Genomic DNA, 22,813 nt, shown 5'->3' with positions numbered 1-22,813 from the left:
TCATTCAGATATGCTACGCCCATAACAAACTCAAATACTTGTTTTACTTTATTCAATAAACGTAAAATAGTTTTATCGACTAAAAATAATTAGGGTTATAAATAATTGTAATGATTATTGTGAATAAAGTACCAATAAAGTATTATACTTGATTTGCAGTGACTTCAATCATTAAGGTACTTTTTTGGCAATTATTAAATTATAAAATGTATAATATTGCGTCGTTTTGGACAGCTGTCGATGTCAGCTTCGTTTCTAAAGTTAAACAACTCTTTTGTAAGTCGCTTTGGGTGAAAGCATCTGCTAAATGTCTAAATGTAAATGTAATGCAATTATGTACATACTAATACAAATATATACATCTCACGACAGTAATAGAATAAATGGGGAAAGGGTATACAGAGAGAGAAAAATTTAACTACAACTTTAAAAAAAAATTTATTGCAAGACAAAAAGGAAAACGACAATAAACAGCACTGCATAGAAATACAATAACAAAAAAGGAAAGAAAACTGAACTACAACTCCCATAATAGACTTTCCGATCATGACGTCATGACATCCGTACGTCTCCAAACATCCGGTCATGGTTTCAACGATTCGGCGAACTGAAAAATACTGATGTAAGTAGAAGGAAATTCCGAATAATAACATGTACAATTGTTATTTTTTCATATTGTAACATACTATCTAAAAGATGTTGACGTTACTGTCCGTATTTAGTAGTTGTTTTGAAAAGCTAATGCGGGTTTCTAAATGGTGTTGCGGTCGGTAAATGTCTACTTATTTATTTTTAAAATCTGTAGGTAAAACATTAAACAGTAATGTGCTACAGTGTTGTCATTTGGATTGATTTTGATCTTGGAAATTCACATTATTTTGCTTTGGTCATCCAACTTCATCTAAAAATGTCAGTTTGAAGCAATGAAAATCACAACTTACATTATTTATTGTCTATTCAACACATTGGAAATGAAAGATTACGTTTTTAGTTTTAGATTTTACACATGCAGGTATTTTACATTACGTAGACTTGTGGTATGTTATTATAAAAACAGCTTTAGTCCTCCTTGAACTCATTGACACACTTTCTTTACACAGATCCCTATGGAGACCGAAGCAGCTCATCCAGCAGAGGGGCCCAAAACAGCTGCTCCGCCCCGAACAAAAAAGCCCACCATGGAAATCTACGTGCCCAAAAAACGGCAGGCTGAGAAAGTGGAGAAACCTCAGGCCGGCGGTGACAAGAAATCCAGACCCAGGCCCCGGTACGCCGACAAACCGCGCAAGAACAAGAAGGATAAAGCCAAAGCGACAGAGATCCCGAACGGAGAGGTAAAACAGGATGACGGGGGGCGGGAGGAGGGAGATAAAGAAAACCTAAACATGCACACAGAAAAAGAGGAAGATTCTAGAGACGATACGGGCAATGTATCCAGAACTATGAACGCACCAGAGGACACGGGTAGTGCACTAGAACATGATGGGGTGCCAAAAGAGGAGGAGGAGGATGATGAAGGGGAAAACTGGGATTCTTTGTTTAATGATGATGGGGACTGTCTTGACCCACATTTAATGGAAGAGGTAAGAGTTACAAAAAGTTACTTTAACTGGTTTTTAAGTGACTTGTCCTCTTTAAAGTGATAGTTCACCCAAAAAAGAAAATTTTGTCATTAATTACTTGTGTTCATCTTTGGAACATAAAATTCAAATATTTTTGAGCTTTGAGCTTTCTGACTCTGCATAGACAGCAATGCAACTGACATGTTCAAGGCCCAGAAAGTTAGTAAGAACATTGGTAAAATTGTTATTTTAATGTCTTTACTTCCTTTCTGGGCCTTGAATGCTGATGTTCAGATAGGCAGATTCAGAAAGCTCTTGGATTTCATCAAAAATATCTTAATTTGTGTTCCAGAGAGGAACACGAGGGTGAGAAATTATTGACAGAATTTAAATTTTTGGGTGAACTAACCCTTTAAAGGATTAGTTCACTTCCAGAACAAAAATTTCCAATAATGCACTCACGCCGTTGTCATCCATGATGTTTACGCCTTTCTTTCTTCAGTCGTAAAGACATGTTTCTTTAAGGAAAACATTTCAGGAATTTTCTCCAATATCGTGCCCATGTGTTTGAACCAGTGTTAATTTTGACAGCATTCTTCGATTTAGTCACAGTCTTTTGACAAAAATGCAGTTTAGTTTTGGTCATATTTTAGTCATCTGAATCTTCAGTAGATTTAGTCTGCTAAAATCTAATGGGTTTAGTTACAGTGCAATGCATTTATTAAGCATTTCTCTAAAGTGACCAAACTTATTGTATAGGTTTGGTATTAAGGTTTTATAATGATAGACAGATTTAACTGCTGTGACACACAACTTGCCTTATTTTAAAATAAAATGAAACCACTTTTCATAAAAAAACAAGAACATAGTTCTCTTTTCAATGAAATACCAGTTATAAAGGTTGATTATGCATTCTTTATAACAATTTGTTTACAACTTTATTTATTCTTTCAAGCAGACATATGGATATAAATACATTTAGATTAATCTTTATCAGGCCTACTAATGTAGTGATTTTTCTCTTTTGTTGCTTGATTAACATCAGTGGCACAGACAATTGCAACTAAATTTGGCTGCTGCCCCTTTAAAACCGAGTGCATGAATGCAATGTACTGATACAAGCCTGTTTTTCTCCCAACTGTTTCCTTTCACCTTAGACTAAATGGAGTGTGTTAACTTGTAATACTCCACATTTTTGAACGTTTATGTGCAGTAAATGTACGCCAGTACATCGGATAGATCAATTACAGTACAAATGTAGGCGTCTAACCTCCTAAACCATGCAGAAGACTCGTTCAAGTGAATCTCTTCCTAAATCATCCTGCCCTAACAGTTTTGTCTCGTTTTTATTTGTTGATGAAAATCTCAGTAGATTTTCTCATAGTTTTTGTCATTCAAAACGAGTTTTTGTTTCGTTATCGTTTAGTTTTTTTATGACTAAAATTATTCGCCAACGAAAATAACACTGGTTCGAATTTACAAAATGCAGTTTTAATGCAGCTTCAGGGGCTCTAAGCGATCTCAGCTGAGAAAGAAGGGTCTTATCCAGCGAACCGGTCGGTGCTTTTCTAAAAAAAAAAATACGATTAATACACTTTTTAACCTGAAATGCTTGTCTCGTCTAGCTCTGCGGTGCGCATGGGTACTCAGTGTACTCAGGTTCAATACAGTAAGGTTATGTCCAAAAAAATCATCTCATTTTCTCTTTCAACTTCACTTTGTTAACACTGGGTCGGTACTTCTGCTGTGATTTTTTGCTAGATAAGACCCTTATTCCATGCCTGGGATCGTTTAGAGCCCTTTGAAGGTGCATTGAAACTGCATTTTGGAAGTTTGAACTCAGGGGCACCATTGAAGTCCTCAAAAAACGACTGAAGAAAGAAAGACATGAACATCTTAGATGACAAAGGAGTATATTATCTGTAAATCTTTGTTCTGGAAGTGAACTTTAAGGATGACATAATGAACTGAGATGCATTAGCCAGGGTTTGTGCTCAGGTTTTAGTTCTCTTCCTGTTTCAGATGTCTCTTAACGAGGGCAGCAAGAAGTCGTCTATACAGGATCCACGCTTCGACTACTATAATTGGACGCCGGAAATGGAAGAGGATGTGGAGCTTCGGGACGATGAGCTATCACACATCATCGAGATTTACGAATTCCCGTCTGAGTTCAAGACAGAGGACTTGATCAGAACCTTCAGCTCGTTCCAGTGCGTCTACAGCTTCCCAAATGGGGGTTGATGAAAAGCTAATAAGTGATTAAATCAAACCAAATAAGGGTTGAAATAGTGGCGTGTCTTAGCAAATCAAAGGTTGCGATTAAATTAAAGGGACTGTTTACTCAAAAATGAAAGTTTGATGAAAATTTACTTTCCAAGTTGATTAGGAGTTTTTTTTTTTTTTCTTCATCGGAACACATTTCGAAAAATTTAGCATTACATCACGTGCTCACCAGTGGGAAAAAAGCTGTATTTGTCAGAAACAAACCAATTATTAATGTGTTTTAACTTGCAACCATTGCTTCCAGCTCATATAGTACACTATTCAATAATATTTGCTTTTTTAATGTTTTTTTTTTTTTTTTGAGAAAGCCAACAGAAAAAAATGGTAGTATATATATATTTATATAATATATACAGTAGTCAACATTTAAAGTGGATCAAAACCTTTCACCAAAATTGTCTTAACTTTTGACTGATAGTGTATAAATAAAATCTGACCTGTTTACATACATCTTATGTAACTAAGAACTGACATCTGAAAACTGTAAAAATGCTATGTTAAATTATTGAAATAATCATATGTGTGTTTTCAGGCAGAAAGGGTTTGACATCAAGTGGATTGACGACACGCATGCCCTCGGTTTGTTCTCCAGTCCAATCGCAGGTCAGTGTTTTCCAGATGTTGTAATGGCTGTATGATGCCTATAAGATCTCTGGAATCAATTGCTGGTTGACCTGGAGAAAAATAGCGTGATGTTTTAACTTAAGTGATGTGTTTGAGGACCTGAAATTGTCTCAGCTCTGTGAAAAAGAAAACGAAGAGTTTGAAGAGTAGAAATGTCTATTTTTAAGATGTTTACATCAACCAAAATGAGAAACCTGGTCCTTTTCTTGTACATACCTGTGTGTTTGTGTAGCTCGTGATGCTCTGAGGATGAAGAACCCCATGATTAAGGTCAGGCCTCTCTCCAAATCATCAAACACCATTAAAGCCAAAGCGCGCAGCTGCTCTGGTATGTCTTGTCTCTCTTAAATACTCATGTTTTATCTATTTTAAGGCTGTTTTGTGCATCCATCACAAATTAATTCTGAAATCCAGGCTTATTATAGCATGATGCTGAAACCCTATTGTAATTGTTAGAATGGCCAAAGATCAGCAATCTACATTTAAAACTGTTTGGGCAGACCAATCCGTAAGTTGCACAGACTTGAAACTTGGAGGGATGGTAGTACTCACACCGTCTACAATGTCACCAATGCTCACCCCAATTGGCCTGACGAGGGCGCTACAGAGATCAAAAGTATGAAATTGCTTTTAACTCCTAAATGGTTCGTTGCAAGCTAAAGTAAAATTTTCAGGTATTTAGTTTTTTTTGAAAAAAGTATTATTGTGAACTAGTCCTAGGTTTTTTACCCAATCAGAAACCAGCGTAGGAAGATTCTCTGGAGAGTGATCAAAAACTGTTGAACTTTAGACTTTTCATCGCAAAGGGACTCCAAAACGTTTGACTAAAACGTCTATAACTTTTGAATGTAATAAGATTTCTTTGCCAGACTCAGAATATGTGTGTAAGAGCTGAATCTGAGGTCACATGAAAAATGTTGCGGAGCTTAGCCACTTGGAGGTGCTATAAGAGAGGAAAAAAACTTAACGGCCAAAACTACCCAACCATTTGTCCCATCAAAATTAGTCCAATGTGCCACAAATGTCTATAAGGACATTTGCTTATCTCAAAAAACATGGCTGCCAATGGCTGATGAAGTTTGAGTACCTATTAGACATGGTTAACCGAGGCCGATGAGAAGGAAACTTGGTGGGCAAGTTTGACTCGCGGCCCTAAAGGTCTGTGAGAAATTTTAAAGAAATCGGCCACTGGGGGGCGCTATCTCATTTTTTGAGGGCGATTTTATATAGTGCGTTTTTTTTTTTTTTTTTTTTTTCACATCTGCACAATATTCATATCATATGATGGACCTCTTCATTCCGAACAACTTTGACCCTTTAGGAATCTATAACGGGGTCGTTTAGGAAACGGGCCTGTCCAAATAAATTCAAAAGCCTATAAAGCCTAAATGAAACTCAAAACTTATTGAAACCCAGTGAGCACATGCGACAGGTGATTGTAAACAAGCAAAGTTTTAGGGAGATCGGACCACAGCTGGGACTATAACAGTCATAGACATTAATAAACTTCATATTTCTATGGTAAATTACCTGGATTTGGCCAAAAATGTGACCCTGGACCACAAAACCAGTTATAAGGTTAAATTTGACAAAACTGAGATTTATACATCATATGAAAGCTCAATAAATAAGCTTTCTATTGATGTATGGTTTGTTAGGATCGGACAATATTTGGCTGAGATACATCTATTTGAAATCAGAAATCTGAGGATGCAAAAAAATCAAACAGACTGAGAAAATCACCTTTAAAGTTGTCCAAATTAGGTTCTTAACAATGCATATTACAAATCAAAAATTACATTTTGATATGTTTACAGTAGGAATTTTACAAAAAATCTTCATGGAACATGAACTTTACTTAATTTCTTAATGATTATTGGCATAAAAGAAAAATCAAAGATTTTGACCCATGCAGTGTATTTTTGGCTATTGCTACAAACAAACCCCAGCGACTTAAGACTGGTTTTGTGGTCCAGGGTCACATATTTATTTTAAATCAGTGATTTAGGTGGTTACAGGCTTGCTAAAGTATTTGACATTTTTCATCTTTTTTCATGTGTGCCTAAATGCCTTAACTCTTGTGCGACCTTATAGACATTTTTGTCCATTTCAGTTTTGTTTTTTGTTATAAGTGTACCTGTGTTAATGCCAACTGCATACATTTTGGCTCAGGTGTTTCTTTTTAAACACACAAAAAGTACTCACACTCAGGACCTTAAGGACAAAAATGCAATTTTTTAACCCAGGGCCATTTGACTATAAACTGATGCAATATTTGCTAATAGGCATTCATTCTATCGGCAAGGCTTCAAATTTTAAATTTTTACCATTTTTTTTTCTAGATTGCGCCATTTTTTCAAATTTGGCATATACATTTTTTTTTTTAAACTAACACTACATAAAAATATAAATGCCTCAAAATGAATGTTGTTGTTCTTCACTGACACACCCACGAATCTAACAAGCAAAGAAAAAAATTCTGCTCAGCATTTATTAAATGGAAATTTTCATTTTTTTCATAAAAACACACCTGTGGCACTATGCAAATAAACCAGCATTTAAAGGCTTACAATTATGAAAATGAATGAATGTTTGCTATCAATGCATAAAACAGATGCTGGTTAAAAAATCGACATCAGTGAAAGTGGAAAAAATATTAATAAATCATATTTTTATAACAGTTTTTGAACATGGACATTTTTGTCCATTTTGCACCTATGTGTCATTTTTTTTTTTTTTTGGAAACACAAGGGTTAAAGCACTTGATCCCCAGTAATCACTGCTTGCGGCTATATTAAAAAAAAATTTCTCCAAACTTAATTTTCTCTGTGTAGATTATCTGCTGCCGGCTAAAGAGCGTCCTCAGACGAGTGCGGCTCTGGCACGCCGCCTGGTGATTGGTGCTCTGGGCGTGAAGAGTAACCAGACCAGAGAAGAGCGAGAGGCAGAGAGGAACAAACTACGGCAGGCCAAAGGTAACATATTATTCTTAAGCTCTTATATTGCTAGACTGGTATAAACAGGGATTTATTTGATCCGTTTTCTCATCAGAACAAAAGCGTTTGGCTGCAAAGCAGCGTGAAGATGCCTGGGAGGGCAAATGAAGAAACAGGTTTGTTTATGGAGCTATAAGGCATTTTAATTTGATCAACAGTTCAGGTCTGAAGTGGTTTATCTGTAGGTTTGGGGTCTGAAGGAGTAGGACCTCCCGCACGGACTACTGACAAACCAGCACCGACTGAACCAAAGCCACAAGAGCAGGGAAACCAGAGGTTCATCGAAGCAAAGTGTGAGAGCTGCACACTTCAACAGGGATGTTTTGTAATTTTATATCTTTCCTCTTGAGATTCATTCTGAACTGTGAACTCTACCCTGTGCGTTTTGTGATGTTGTCAGTTTTGGAAAGACCTTTTTAATGTATTTTTTGTTAAAGAATGTTGTGCTTTTTGGTGACTAGATCAAAGTAGATCGCACATCAGTGCGATTTCACTTTCAGATTTTTTTTTTTTTCTTGCTTCAGTAAAGAGTACACTAAGAGCTGATAGTATCTTTAATGCCATGTCAACTCGAAATAATAGGCATATAGGAAAAATGCTTTTGCTTTAAAAAAAAGAGGTCAAACATCATGGTAGTACTTGTACTGCCATTAAAATTGCAATTTTTTTTAATTACAGTGACTATTTTGTAAATACTAATTGAGAATTGGAAAAAAAAAATTGAAAATAGGCAATTTGGTAGTCCATCGTGAACATTTTATTTAATGCCAATCAAGTGTTTTGCAAACCATCAGCATGTTCTAACAGAACTTTTTTTTGCATATTCTTTCATTGCTGTTAATATGGTCCTGTAAAGAGTTTATCTCCAAAAGGTTTTGCTGAGGTACTAATTTGACACACGCCATTTCTGCGATGTCGGTGCGCTTGAATTTCCAGCTGTGATCTAAATAAAAGTTAAAACCTTTCTCATGCCTTTAAGGAGAGTTATCATTCACAAAAACACCCCGGTATCATTTTGATACAAGTGTTTTTAAGGACACTCAAAAAAAAATCATGGCCACCATTGGCTGATGAACTTTGAGCACCTATTAGGCCGATTGGAACAAAACTGTTTGCAGCCCTGAAGGTCTGTGAGAAATTTGTAAGAAATCTGCCACTGGGGGTGATATTGCATTTTTCAATGGTGTAAATGATTGTGCATTTTTGCACATGTAGTATTCATATGTGACCCTGGACCACAAAACCAGTCATAAGGTTAAATTTTACAAAACTGAGATGTATACATCATATGAAAGCTCAAATAAGCTTTCTATTGATGTTTGGTTTGTTATGATGGGACAATATTTGGCCGAGATACATCTATTTGAAAATCTGGAGTCTGAGGATGCAAAAAAAATCACATTTAAAGTTGTCCAAATTAAGTTCTTAGCAATGAATATTACTAATCAAAAATTACATTTTGATTGGTTTACAGTAGGAATTTTACAAAAAATCTTCATGGAACATGATCTTTACTTAATGATTTTTGGCATAAAAGAAAAATCTATAATTTTGACCCATACAATGTATTTTTGGCTATTGCCACAAATATACCCCAGCGACTTAAGACTGGTTTTGTGGTCCAGAGTCACATATTATATGACAGAACTCACCATTCTAGACAACTTTGCCTCTAGAACTGCTGTCAAATTAGTTAAAAACTAAAGAATAAAAAGCCTAGGACTAGTTTACTTTTGCAGTTTTTTTTACCTCGATCTGGGGAAGAAAAAAAAACCCCCATTGCAGTACAATTATCAATCTTGTCAATAATTATCAAAAAAATGTTTAAGTTTGCCCTTTGGGAAGCTATAACTGGGTTGTTAAGAAAATGGGCCAGTCCAAATTTACCCAAAGTCCTACAAAGGCTAAAGGAAAACTCAAAACTTCACAAAACCTGGTTAGCTCATGCGACAGGTGATTCTAAACAATCATGCAAAGTTTGAAGGAGCTCAGACCAACAGCTGGTGCTATAACAGTCAAAAACGTTACAAAATATTTCTATGCCAAATTACCTGCATTTGCAATACTACATGCCTTTTTTCCATGTGCTTAAATGCTTTAAAGTGTTGGAACCTCAGTAATCGCTTCCTATTAATTTTTTCTTCACTGGCTTGGCGACAAAACTAGATCCAAAATACCCGAAAAGATTGAGCCTGCAACTGACAGTTTCGGAGTTATAAACAATTTTGTATTTGTGATCACTGTAGCGCCCCCATCAGGCCGATTGGGTCGAGCCTTGGTGAAATTGTTGGCGGTGTGAGTACCACCCCTCCAAGTTTCAAGTCTCTACAACTTATGGTTTGGTCTGTACGATCAGTTTTACATGGAGATCGCTGATCCGTGACCAGCCTAAGAATTACAATAGCGTGAACCTAAATATAACTAGATACTTTATTTTTAGCCTACAAAACTTGTTTTTTGGCTCTTTGTAGTAAAATGTTTGGGCAGCTCTTCTAGTCACCAACCAAAACAACGAGCAACAGTAATGTTAACCATTGCATGTCAAAACACTAGACTATCAACAAAAACACTTTCAGACTGAACAGTGGTCATGTGATCAGATGAGGATTTTGTAATGTTTATTTTGTAGTTTTTAAAAACAAGCAGTAAAAAAAAAGCTTACAATTTATATATTTATAACATCATGACTTCCAATAACTTGGGGTGGGAAAAAACAAAAGAAACCCTCATTTCACAGAGTGAGGAGCAACACATGGGTTGAGTTTCAGTACCTGAACACACTCTCTCACATACGCACACACACACACGAGACACACTCTCAGACAGACTGAAACCCCATTTGATATCACAGGAGAAAAATGAATCACATTAAAAAAAAAAAAAAAAGCTCACTAATGAATAGAAAGAAACAAGTGAACACGTTAAACAGTGGGAATGTTCCAGCTCAAGATCAAATTAAAAAGGACTAAAAGCAAAAAAGCATTAAAAATAAAAAGAGACATGGTTACTCATTGAGTTTGAAACACAGTAGTTATTAACACCTGAAGATTCTCTAAATGGACCTGTTTCTTCAAAAAAAAAAAAAAAATTAATGCAAAAACAGGAAGTGCACGCTCATGTGAGGAAGTTAGCAGAAGAAACATTCCCTTGTGTTTCCTGGTCACGAGTCATACTGCCGCAAGGAAGAGGAGGGACGAAGCGTTTGTGGAGGGGAAGGCAGAGTTTGAGTTCAGTCTATTGGTGTTTGTGGATCCAGGAGGAGAAACAAGAGCGTCTGCGGAAACCGTGCCGTTTCGTAAAGACAGAAATCCGGCTTCAGAGGAGAGAGAGTCACAGAGCTTTTCAGCTGGACATGAGAAAGAAAACTAAACAGGAAGAGCAGAAGTCCTTTTGTCAGAGGAGAGTGAGAGGATGGAGGGAAGGAGCAGGACGGACCAGAGTTCAGCCACAATCACTTCACTGCGCCTGAAGAGAGACAAGAGATCAGACACATCACTGAAGGCATTATTGAAAACTGATTTCAGTTTCGCATTTCTACATGCAAAAACCTTGTTTAACAAAATGCACAAACATTCTACACTCAGAGGATTTTTCCCACTCCTCATTTGTTTAAGTTACTTATTGGTATCAAATGCTTAGTGTTTTTAATAATTTTCAAAAAACTAAATTTTAAAATAGTATGAATTTTACAAATAAAATACACATTTGATAAATAAAAACACCACCAGTCAAAGTTTTTAAATAAGATGTTTTTATGTTTTCTAAAGTCAATTCTGCTCATGAAGCCTGCATTTATTTGACCCAAAGTACAACAAAGACATATTAATTTCCGATCTTTTGAAATTAATTTTTTTTAGCAAGGATGCTTTAAATGTATCAAGTGTTAAAGACATTTATAATGTTACAAAAGAGTTCCATTTCAGATGAATGTTCTTCTGAACTTAAGGAACTTGAAAAAAAAAAAAAAAAGACACTCAACTGTTTTCAACATAAAACATGACAAAATATTTTTACTTTTGACTAGTAAATATTTATTAACAAGTATACTGAATGCTTAGTGAGTGCATGCATGATGAATAAAAAAAAAAAATATGCATGATTTTAATATTTATATTTACTAGGGCTGTCAAATGATTAAAATTTTTAATCAGATTAATCAGACTTTTCAGTCGATTAATCATGATTAATCACTATTTGCAACATCTGAATCCTAACCATTTTTTTTTTCTAAAATGCATACCAAAATATAAATAACAGGATACATAATTTTCACATTTTCATATTATGTCAGGGCCCGCATCGGGCCTGTTTTAGGCTACTCCTTATTTTTTATATTTTAGACATCCATCAATAATGTAGCGCTGGTGGAAACAACACAAGACTTTCGCTTTTACTTTCGATAACGGCTCGGATGGCGCAACTGGAAGAGATCCGCGTTCAATCGCACGCAGTAGGCTAAAACTTAACAAAATACCGGCAAAAATAAATAAATGTGTCGGGGAAAGAGTAAGGACATATCTGAATTATTAATTAATAAAGTGTATTCAATGTGAGTCAATGTCGCAAAGATCCTGCAATCTCATTTTTGGACGCGCCTTGAGAGAGAAATTTATGGTTAAGGATTACATATTAAACAAGTTTTTGTTTTCGATTTGTTTTATTTCGTTAAGTAATAATTTAAAACTTTCTATAGATATGTTTATCATGTCTGTGAGGCATGCATTTAGCTTTATTTTTGTTAAGCACTCCTGTTCAAGAACAAGACGACAGAAAGCGCATCATTTTTGTTTTCTTTATTTTATAAAAACACTGCAACGTTTTTTGGTGTATTACTTTTTCCTTTGTGAGCAAAAATGACGGATAATTTGAAATTGCTTCCACTGAAAAAATGCAAATGATTGAGCTGGTGCCTCGATGACCTGCAAAGCGGCTTTATGTATCTTCCACTCTCCACTCTGTCACTGTGTCAGTCACCGCTCTTTCGAGAATGAACCCAGCACAACTATGCAGATGTAATTCCCAAAACATAAAAACGAAATTTTCATACAAATTCTGAATGGATTATGGCATGGAAAGTGCAAAGCGCGCTCCCTTTATTATCACTAAAAGCGTCACAAATCTAAGTTCATAGAGATCTCACAACGTTCCGTTATAATCAATAAAGCTTTCTAAACTACACAATGAATATTTTATTTACATCGCGTCTACACTTAGTCAGGAGATGAACAACGCTGGATTGTTTGTCAGATCTTCAATTGCTTTGCTTTCGTTTGAGGGTAGGCTATATAGCACCGTCTACCCCAGTAGAACCGGGCCTAAGCTTGGCTATAACCACTCCAGTTGCAGAGGGGCTGTCGCCCAGGCTTGTACTTGTTAACTGTACCATCATCATACTTTTTATATTTGAATCCGTCCATAGGCTCACCTTGCTCCATCTCGCCTCTAGCTCCCCAATCCTGACAAATAATTCGTCACACTGCGCATGCGTGAAATGCGTTAAAAAATTTGACGTAATTAACAACAACAAAATAATTAACGCCGTTAACGCGTTATTTTCGACAGCCCTAATATTTACTCAATATCTGTTTTCAACATCTTTAGTATTAAAATCGTAAAGGTATTTATTGAATTTATATCCATTTATAATTTATGTCATTTCAAATTAAATGTAATGCCTATTAATAATTTATGCATACTATTTACATTACAATATAACATTCCATTAATATTGTAAAAGTATTAAGTCAATATGTTGGTAAACAGCAACTTTAGTAGTGTGATTTAATAGGACCCTTGCTGTCTATGCAGGGCCAGAAAGCTCTCGGACTACTTCAAAAATATCTTAATTTGTCTTCTGAAGATGAACGAAGGTCTTACAGATTTGGAGAGTGAGTGATTAACGACAGAATTCATTTTTTGTGTGAACCATCCTTTTAACTTCTTAAACTAGACTTATGAATTTGAATCTAGTTGCCATCTACAGCCGTTCAAACACGTATAAACAGTACCAACAGAGCTGTGATTAGTTTGTGTGTCTGTACCTGTTGGCCCTGCGGTGTGGCGCCCGGCTGTCCCGCGGCCTGTCCCGTCTGTCCGTAATAAGCAGCCTGCTGTCTGTAGTATTCGGCCCATGCGGCGCTGTAGTCCGTCTGTCCCGCTGCTGCTGCGGCTCCCGTGGCTTGAGCAGCTCCTCCTGCGGCGGGAGCAGCAGCGCCTCCTCCTGCTGCAGCTGATAGACACCAGAGACAAGTTTCATCAGCAAAACATTTTGCTGCCAGCAGATTCATTTACATGCATTTCTCTACACTAGATTTACTAAATACACTAAACTCTCGTACCCATCTTTTTGTAGTACTCCTCCCAGGCCTTGGTGTAGTCGGGCTGGGCGGCTCCGGGAGCAGCTTGGCTCTGGTCAGCAGGAGCGGGAGCAGCCGGTTGGGCCGCAGGCGTCTGTCCAGGCATGGCGCCCCCTCCGGGCTGCTGGTAGTACTGTGCGTAATAAGCCGCCCACGCCGCATTATGATCTGCTGCTGCTTTACCTGACAGAAACAGATACTTGAACCTAAGTTGAACATGTGTCTGAAGTATAAAGCAACTTCCAGAGATGAGTCTCAGGAAAAAGGAGATCACTTCAATTCAATACTCAAAATAAAATAATGATAATGATTTCAAATTGATCATCCACTTTTTAAAATATTACACTTCAAAAGTTTGGGGACAGAAAAAATAAGTTTTTTTTCCCCTTCATTATTATTAATTCAAATCAATTTATATAATTTAGTAAGCAGGCGGTAAAACTGACAGGAACATTAAATGTTATTTTTATATCACTGATATACACCATGGCCCGGTTTCCCAGACAGGGCTTAGACCATAGTTCAATTAGGACATTTAAGTAATTTTTATAAACACGCTTAGAAAAAAACATTACTGGTGTGCATCTTGAGACAAAACAAAGGCACTGATATATTTTAAAATCAATCAGTGCAATTTTATTTCAGTTGATACACCTCAGACTTACATTTTAGTCTAGGACTAGGCTTAAGCCTTGTCTGCGAAACCGGGCCCATATGTCTCAAAGCCAGCTTTAAGTAGCACAGGTATACTTGTTGCAATAGACAATATTTTGATTGGTTTAAAATTTTCACTTTTAGGCCAAAAATCATTAGGATATTAAACAAAGTTCATGTTCCATTAAGATATTTTGTTGTGCCTGTCATTTTTATTGGTTTTCAAAGTCTAGCAATTTTTATTTATTGGTTTTAATTGATCTTTAGATAATGGTCATTGAGTAAAATTAACTTAATGACAACATTGCATGTGCTGTGGTTTAGTTAATCACATTTTACAAATACTTAAATCACAAATTCCACAAAAAAAAGCACAACTTTGTAACATCAGTTTTGAAAATTCAGCATTGATCACAGGAATAAATTAAATTTAAAATGCTATTACAATAGAAAATAGTTATTTTCTTATGTTTTTTACAGTATATTTTAAATCAAATGCAGCCAAGCAGAACCCTTTCTTACAGACCTCTAATCTTCAATTAAGTTTTTTTTTTTTGTAAAATATTATACACTGGAATTAATGACTACCATTTAAAAAAATATATATATATAAAAAAAGGATTACTCCAGGATGAAATGTGACCCGAGCATTAGAACTTGAACAGACATGTTGCATAGCTGCACAGTTGCATAAGGCACTCAGGTAGTTTCATTACACAAACACTGAAAGCATCAGTACAGAACGACTCACTGGGATCATGTGGCTGCCACTGCTGGTACGCGTTTCCCCAACCCTGAGGATACTGTCCACCAGGAGGGCCACCGCTGAAAACACAGAACTACTGTGAACATATGCAAACAACATCTGGAAAGTCAAATATTAACCCTTTCCCTGAAGCTAATTTCCCCACTTAAGCAGCACTGACTGTGGTGGTCCACCAGGGGGTCCTGGCTGGTACGGGTTTGGGTTGTAGGGACCCATGGGTCCAGCGGGGCCAGGTCCACCCGGTCCAGGTCCAACAGGGCACAGGGGACCCTACGAGGAGAAGCAGTCCAGTTAAAAACCAGCAAACAACAGGCATGATGAAGCACAAAAGCAGTATTTACGTTACCTCGATCTTGTCCTCGATCAGCTGTTTGGCGTGGTCGATCTGCTGAGGAGATCCCCGGATGGTAAACAGTTTGAAGTTGGGGTCACCGTTGGGTGGCGGCTGGCGTGAGATCTCCACGAAGGCGCCCGTCTGCTGGTTGATGGCCTTCACGTTCTCGCCGCCTCGGCCGATAACCAGACCACATTTGTGGGCAGGGATTGAAAAGGTCATCTCGCCGCCAGGTGGACCCCAGTTACCCGGGCCACGCCCCCTTCCACGCCCACCCGGAGGCATACCTGTGCCCGGAGGACCAGGAGGACCCTAAGGAACAGAATGGAGATTAACTAATGCAACCAAACCATACAGGATCCAGTGATTAAAACAAAAAACATTTAATACACTAGTACATTATAAACATTCAAATAAAAATAGAAAGGATTAAGTTACTAAAATGTAAAATTTTACTCTTTGAATTCAAAGAAAAAAAAAATTGGGGGAAAAAACTGTGCATTTTGAATACATTCAGATGAATTGAATCACTCACTCCGCCTCCTTCCTCTCGTACTCTGATGCTCTGCAGAAGCTCGTTGATGATACTGGCGGCATGTTCGCAGCGGTCTGGAGGACCCATTACATGAGCAATCTTATCTGGACCGGTACCGTCATCTGTGGAGAGGAGAAAAAGCTAGTTATGCACTAAAATATCATGAGGCATTGAGTTCAGCCACAAACTGAGTCTAAACAAACCTGGTTTAAACTGTATCCTCACACCAGCGTCGTTCTGAATCTTCTTGATCATCTCTCCGTTTCGGCCAATCACAACGCCCACAGAATGACGCGGAACGGGCACCTGTCCAATCACATTGAGACTACATCACTCTCTCATTTCAAACGGCAAACAAAACAAACTGCAATTTAAATGAATAAACCAATCATTCACCTCGATTCCTCCACCTATTCGAGAGCCATACTCATTTCTGTCAAACCCGGGATGATCCCGCTCTCGCAGAATCTCCTGCACCATTTCACGCGCTTGCTAGAGAGAGAAACGACAGACACCAACTCTGACTACAATGGGTAACAAAACAGACAAAATATGTGACCCTGAATCACAAAACCTGTCTTAAAGCAGCACAGATATATTTGTAGCAATAGCCAAAAAAAAAAAAAAAAAGCACTGTTTAGTCAATTATAAATTTGTCTTTTATGCCAAAAATTAGGATATTATGTAAAGATCACGTTCAATGAAGATATTTAGTGAATCATCTGCTGTAAATATATCAAAACTTAATTTTTGATTGGTAATATGCATTGCTAAGAACTTTTTGAACAACTATTTTCTCAATATTTAGCTTTTTTTTTTTTTTGCACCCTCAGATTCTAGATCTCAGCCAAATATTGTCCTATCCTAACATACAGTGGAAAGCTTATTTTTAAGCTTATTACTCAGCTTTCAGATAAAAATAAAAATGACCCTTATGACTGGTTTTGTGGTTCAGGGTCTGATATGGAAAAACAGGCAAGAGGACAAGAAAGATGGTCACACCTGGACTTTGTAAGGATCTCCAATTATGCGCAAAGGTTTGTCCATGTTTGGCCCCTGAGAAGCATCCTGAATCAAAATCATCTTCACGCCAGCTCGCTCCTGAAATGCAAACATGTTAATATGTAAAGATGACCAAGAACTGCCTTTTAGCATAGAAAAAAAATTGACTTTTTAATGAATAAATGTCCAAAAATGGCTTAATCTGCACAGCAAAGCCGCATTTTTTTGATCAAAATACAACAGTAATATGGTGAAAAGCTTTCTAAATAAAAACATACTATAATGTAATTTTTGTTCAAAGTTGAATTACAGCATCATTAGTCCACTCTTCAGTTTCACATGATTCTTCAGAAATCATTCTAATATGCTGTGGCTGCTTAAGAAATATTTCTGAATATAATCAATGTTGAAAACACTGCTTTAATTTTTGTAGAAACTAATACATTTTTCTTTGATGTACATAGAGTAAAAAAAAGCTTTTATTTAAATGTATTATTTATTTTATTTAGTAATCTATAAATGACTTTCCTGTCACTTGATCAATTTAATGCATCTTTGCAGAACAAAAGCATCAATTTCTTCCCTTCAACTACCTCTAAATAAAGGCCTCTCTGCACTCACAGGAGGACACAAACTCTACCTGCAGCTGTTTAATGGTCTCTCCGCCTTTGCCGATGATGAGACCCGCTTTCCCTGCCGGAATGACCATTTCCTGCATGTGTCCGTTCCCATTGGACGACTCGTGGAAGGAGGGAGGAGTGCCCCGCCCCCGGGAGACGATGTCATCCAGGAGCATTTTGGCCTTTCTGCGTAGACGGGTCAAAAGGTCAAAACACCAACAAACAGATTCACACTGCAGCTATAAAGGTGAGTACATGGAAACATACTCGATGGCTTCAGGGGAGCCGGTGAGAGACACACTCCTGTCTGGAAGACCACCGCTGTCTAAACACACACAAAACCAACATAACCCATTATATCTCATACATTTAAACATGCAGATATCAAAAACAAGAGATAGAAGTGAACAAAGATTGAATCAAAGAGTTCATTTGACTCCTTTGAACCAGTGGTTGACTCACCTGGAGCAATCTGAACTTTACAGCCAGACTCCTGCTGGATCTTATTAATCTGCTCTCCGCCCCGACCAATGACTACAAACAGACAAACACCATTCACTGACTGGATAATATTAAATGCATACAAAAATCAAAGGTTTTTAAAAACAAATTTAAAATGTTTTAAAGAAAGCTCCTCTGCTCACCAAACCTGCATTTATTTGATTTAAAGTACAGCATAAAAGTAAAATACTGAAATATTCTCATCATTTTAAATAACTGATTTCTGTTCAAATACATTTTAAAATGCAATTTATTTGATTTCAAAGCTGAATTTTCAGCATCATTTCTTCGCCGTCACATGATCCTTCAGAAATCATTCTAATATTCTAATTTGCTCATCAAAAATCATTATTATTGTTGAAAACAGCCAAGTAGAATTTTTTTCAGGTTTTTTAATGAATAGAAAGTTAAGAACAGCATTTATCAGTAATAGAATTTTTTTTTGTAACAGCATAACATGTCTATCATCACTTTATCAATTTAAAGCATTATTGCTAAATAAAAGTATTCATTTCTATAATTTCACACCTAAAAAACAAACAAAAAAAAGCAGACTGAAAGCTTATTTCACAAGTGTTTTTTTTGGTTGTTTTTTTTTACACTGAAGGATCATGTGACACTGAAGACTGGAGTAATGACGCTGAAAATTCAGCTTTGATCACAGAAATAAGTTACATTTTAAAATGTATTCAAACAGGAAAGTTATTTTTAGAAAAAATGTTTCACATTACCGCTTTTGCTGTATTTTGGATCAAACACATGAAACATTGAAAATCTTACCATTCTAAAATTTTTGAAACGTAAGTACCACAATTAAAATGTATTTTATTACAATACAAATGTTAATTATGCATGTTGCTTATTTATAATTTAATAAATCCTGAATATCATTTTATTGTTTTAAAATTGTATAGCTACATTACTTTACTAATCTCTTTTTTTATAAAGTATATACACAATATATAATAGATATTAATACATTACTAATAATAATTTAAAACATAAAAATAAGTGTGTTTTTTTGGGGGGGTTTTGCCAAGAAATATAACCCTGACTGAGATTCACAAAGGAAAGCCTCAGTATAGAGCAGTGCATGATGGGTAAAGTAAACTTACTAAGCCCAACCATGCCGTCAGGAACTCTGTACTCTTCTGTGACCGACGAGGGACGTACACTACAGAAGGACAAAAAACAAACCCAAGTCAGGAAACATAGCAGCAGAAAAATACATTCAGTTCTTAGTAGACCAGGACGAAAGTCTTTACAGTAAAGTTGTCTGATAAAATACGTAGATAGACAATTTGTCACATTGATTTTTGAGAGTGCCGCCATGAGTTACGTATTGAAGACACCACATTAAGATAAAAATAGATCAACTTTTACAAGAGCACCTTAAGACTCCTGTGTTTGTCAGTGGAAACTGAAACCAGCCTAATTATACAGGCCTGTAGTTATTCATGCCGTCTCAAACGCTCAGATCTGAGATCCGTTTTAAAGACTCAGATGAAGCTAACGGCGGCAACGGCTCTGATCAGATCGCAAACGAGGACCTTCTTACCTCTGCTGGGAAAGGGCAGCCAGCTGGGCTCCGATAGCTGCGGATGAGAAAGGGATAAAATCACTGCTCTATAAATACACAGACATTCGCTTTGAGTTGCTGAAAGTGTGTCTGTGCGTTTACACGAGTGGGGAAAATAAAAAAAGCAAAGGAAGTCATACACAGTGCTGAAGCATTGTCTCTGTCAGACGCCATCTTCTTACTTTCAGGCTGATCTGAGGAGATAAAACACAAGCGGCTCAAAAAAAAAACAATCTCAGGAGAGTCAGATGGACAGATCCAGAGCGCGTCCTGTTGCCGCCGTACCTCCGTCCTCCAGCGATCGCTTCTGTGTCGCGAAGGGGTAACTCTCGGCTCCGCCGTTATTGCTCATGGGGGGACCAGTGACGTCTCCACCGATCTTTGCTGCAATCTGGAAAACACAAATACACAAGTTAAGTATAGGGACAAATGTGACCCTGGACCACAAAACCACTCATAAGTGTGGATTTTTTTTGAAAAATAAATCTGAATAAATAAGCTTGCCATTGATGTATGGTTTGAGGACAATATTTGGTCAAGATACCATTTGAAAATCTGGAATCTGAGGGTGCAAAAAAATAATAATAATAATATTGAAAAGATTGCCTTTAAAGTTGTCCAAATTAAGCTCTTAGCAATAGATATCACTAAACAAAAATGACGTTTTTATGCATTTATTGTATAAAATTTACAAAATATCATGGAACATGAGCTTTACTTTGCATAAAAGAAAAATTTATAATTTCGACCCATACAATGCATTTTTGGCTAGTGCTACAAATATAACAGCGCTGCTTAAGACTGGTTTTGTGGTCCAGGGTCAAAAGTTAGTACACTAATCATAAATACTATATAGTACTATTTAAGTTGCATGGAGATACAATTGATTACTTGTCACTTTATACATCTTCCTACACAATTATGCATTGCAACACATCACTACTGCTAAAAAATTTAGGGTCGGAAAGATTGTTTTTCACATTTGAGTCCCTTCACTCACCAAGTCCCCATTTATTTGCTCAAAAACACAGTAAAATGTGAAACAATATAATTTAAAAGCACAAACTTCTGTAATTTATTATTTTGTTAAAAATGTATTTCTGTAATGCAAAGCTGAACTTTTAGCATCATTACTCCAGCTTTAAGCATCACAAGATGCTTCAGAAATCATTCTAATATGCCGGTTTGCAGTTCAAGAAACATTTCCAATTAATATCAATGTTGAAAGCAGTTGTGCTGCTTTATATCTTTGTTAAAACCATGAGAGGGTTTTTATTTTAAAGACTTATTGATGAACAGATGGTTCAAAAGAACAGTACTATTTGAGTAGCATGGAGTTATAATTAATTACTTGTCAGATTATACACTTTCCTATACAAATATGCATTGGAAAACATACACTACTATTCTTCAAAAGTTAGGGGTTGGCAAGATTTATTTATTTAATTATTCAGATTTGAGTCCCTTCATTCACCAAGGCTGCATTTATTAGCTCAAATATACACAGTAAAATTGTGAAATAATATTATAATGTTAATCAACTGCTTCCTAATGACTATATTGTAAAATACAATTAATTCTTGTGATCAAGGCTGAATTTTCAGCATCATTACTCTAGTTTTCAGTGTAACACGATTCTTCAGAAATCATGCTAATATGCCATTTGTGGCTTATAAAACACTTCCTATTATTATAATCATCAATGCTATACAAAGCTTTTTTTTGGACAAACACTATTGTTTTCCATAGTATTCTTTGAAATGCCTCATGCAAACAATGTAAAAGCATAGCAAACAAACAAGGCCAAAAAGATCAGTATAACGGTAACGTTAAATGAAAAGTTAGCATTGTATATATACGTAAAACCACTGCTTATCGTAATAATTGGCACAATTTGAGTGTATAACACGCTTTTGATCATTATACCATGTTGCTAACATGCTTCACAAGCTTTGTACCTCAATAACACCATGGTACTAGCATAGCACATGTTAAAATACATAGCAGCACCATGGTTCTTTTTGTATGGCATCAAAGCAATAAAAACACCATGGTAATACGAGATTTTTACAATGGTAGCTACAGGGTAAAGTACCACACTACGTGAATATAATCACTACATACCACACTACGGTAAATACCAAAGCACCGTATGCTTACCATGTGCTACCAATTCTGTACCACAGCACCGTATTCGTTTGTAACGCTCAACAGAAACCAGATATCGCTTTTACTCAAAATCACACGCGATCTCGACTCATGCTAGCGGATAATAGTCGCGCACGCCGGCTCATGTGCGCGCGGCCCTGCGCGCTAACCCACAATCCCAGGGCCGCTCGCTCCCGCAGTGCGGATCACTCACCTGTCGGGCGCGCTGTACCGCGTCGGCGAACGCGTCTTTCTTGAGTCCACCGGCTCCTAGAGCCGCTCCGGCCCCGGGCGGCGGCACCGAACTGTATTCAGACATGCTGTCCGTGCGGAGGGGTGAAGTGTGCGGGATACGGCGGGGAGGTCTAGGCCGGGCGGAGGTGCGCAGACGCGGGAAGACAAGCGAGACAAACGCATGGGAGGGGACAAAAGGCCTGCGGGTCTGAAAGCGGCCTCCTATAGGCGTTCTTAATGAGTGGCTGGTGTGGCAGCCAATCAGAGGGCAGCTGGGGGCGGGCGTAGTTTGAGCATTGGACGATTGACCCAATGAGTGGTGACGAAACGAGACGTTTTTTTATGAGGGGGCTGTCCGAACGCGACGCACAGAGCTTGCCGCTGTGTGTGAGAGCCAATCAGCGTTTTGGAACGCGTTGAATTGACCAATGAGGTTCGAGAAAACGCTGATTGACAATGATGGACGTTTGAAACAGCGTATAGGCTTTTTAGGACCGTTTAACCTTGGTTGTTACTGTGTGTTCTGCTGCTCACTGCATTTTCTTGGCATTTTATGGGTTTGTGAAATACAGTTTCCGCACAGCTAGGATGAGCTGGTGTTTAATGATGATGAAGAGCG

At 37.2% G+C, this 22,813-nt stretch overlaps 2 protein-coding genes across 2 annotated transcripts; one reads left to right on the top strand and one right to left on the bottom strand.

Moving 5' to 3' along the window:
- The first annotated feature begins 564 nt into the window (after positions 1–564).
- Positions 565–8,430, top strand: r3hcc1l (R3H domain and coiled-coil containing 1-like). The gene is made up of 8 exons (XM_073842429.1): positions 565–622; positions 1,101–1,583; positions 3,585–3,772; positions 4,378–4,448; positions 4,702–4,797; positions 7,304–7,444; positions 7,521–7,581; positions 7,651–8,430. Exons 2-7 carry the CDS (start codon positions 1,107–1,109, stop codon positions 7,571–7,573), a joined length of 1,026 nt encoding a protein of 341 aa, XP_073698530.1. The 5' UTR covers positions 565–622; positions 1,101–1,106; the 3' UTR covers positions 7,574–7,581; positions 7,651–8,430.
- Positions 8,431–10,061: 1,631 nt separating this feature from the next.
- Positions 10,062–22,340, bottom strand: khsrp (KH-type splicing regulatory protein). Its single transcript, XM_073842473.1, has 18 exons — positions 22,175–22,340; positions 20,098–20,203; positions 19,953–20,006; positions 19,792–19,828; positions 19,349–19,407; positions 18,195–18,266; positions 18,000–18,057; positions 17,753–17,918; positions 17,113–17,211; positions 16,507–16,602; positions 16,314–16,416; positions 16,111–16,232; positions 15,588–15,887; positions 15,402–15,511; positions 15,227–15,300; positions 13,804–14,004; positions 13,507–13,694; positions 10,062–10,930 (listed from the first exon to the last, which is right to left on the bottom strand). Exons 1-18 carry the CDS (start codon positions 22,277–22,279, stop codon positions 10,922–10,924), a joined length of 1,959 nt encoding a protein of 652 aa, XP_073698574.1. The 5' UTR covers positions 22,280–22,340; the 3' UTR covers positions 10,062–10,921.
- Positions 22,341–22,813: the final 473 nt, after the last annotated feature.

The sequence above is a fragment of the Garra rufa genome, chromosome 6, assembly GCF_049309525.1.
Source record: "Garra rufa chromosome 6, GarRuf1.0, whole genome shotgun sequence".
NCBI classification, from domain to species: Eukaryota; Metazoa; Chordata; class Actinopteri; order Cypriniformes; family Cyprinidae; genus Garra; species Garra rufa.
This window is presented reverse-complemented; position numbering and strand designations above follow the sequence as displayed.

Excerpts from the sequence above, each read along its gene's own strand:
- r3hcc1l (XM_073842429.1), top strand. The coding sequence starts at position 1,107 with ATGGAGACCGAAGCAGCTCATCCAGCAGAGGGGCCCAAAACAGCTGCT. Across the intron at positions 3,773-4,377 it reads AGAACCTTCAGCTCGTTCCA|GCAGAAAGGGTTTGACATCA; the intron begins GTGCGTCTACAG and ends GTGTGTTTTCAG. Across the intron at positions 4,449-4,701 it reads GTTCTCCAGTCCAATCGCAG|CTCGTGATGCTCTGAGGATG; the intron begins GTCAGTGTTTTC and ends GTGTTTGTGTAG.
- khsrp (XM_073842473.1), bottom strand. The coding sequence starts at position 22,279 with ATGTCTGAATACAGTTCGGTGCCGCCGCCCGGGGCCGGAGCGGCTCTA. Across the intron at positions 17,212-17,752 it reads AGACCATTAAACAGCTGCAG|GAGCGAGCTGGCGTGAAGAT; the intron begins GTAGAGTTTGTG and ends TTTGCATTTCAG. Across the intron at positions 16,417-16,506 it reads GAATAGGTGGAGGAATCGAG|GTGCCCGTTCCGCGTCATTC; the intron begins GTGAATGATTGG and ends GTGATTGGACAG.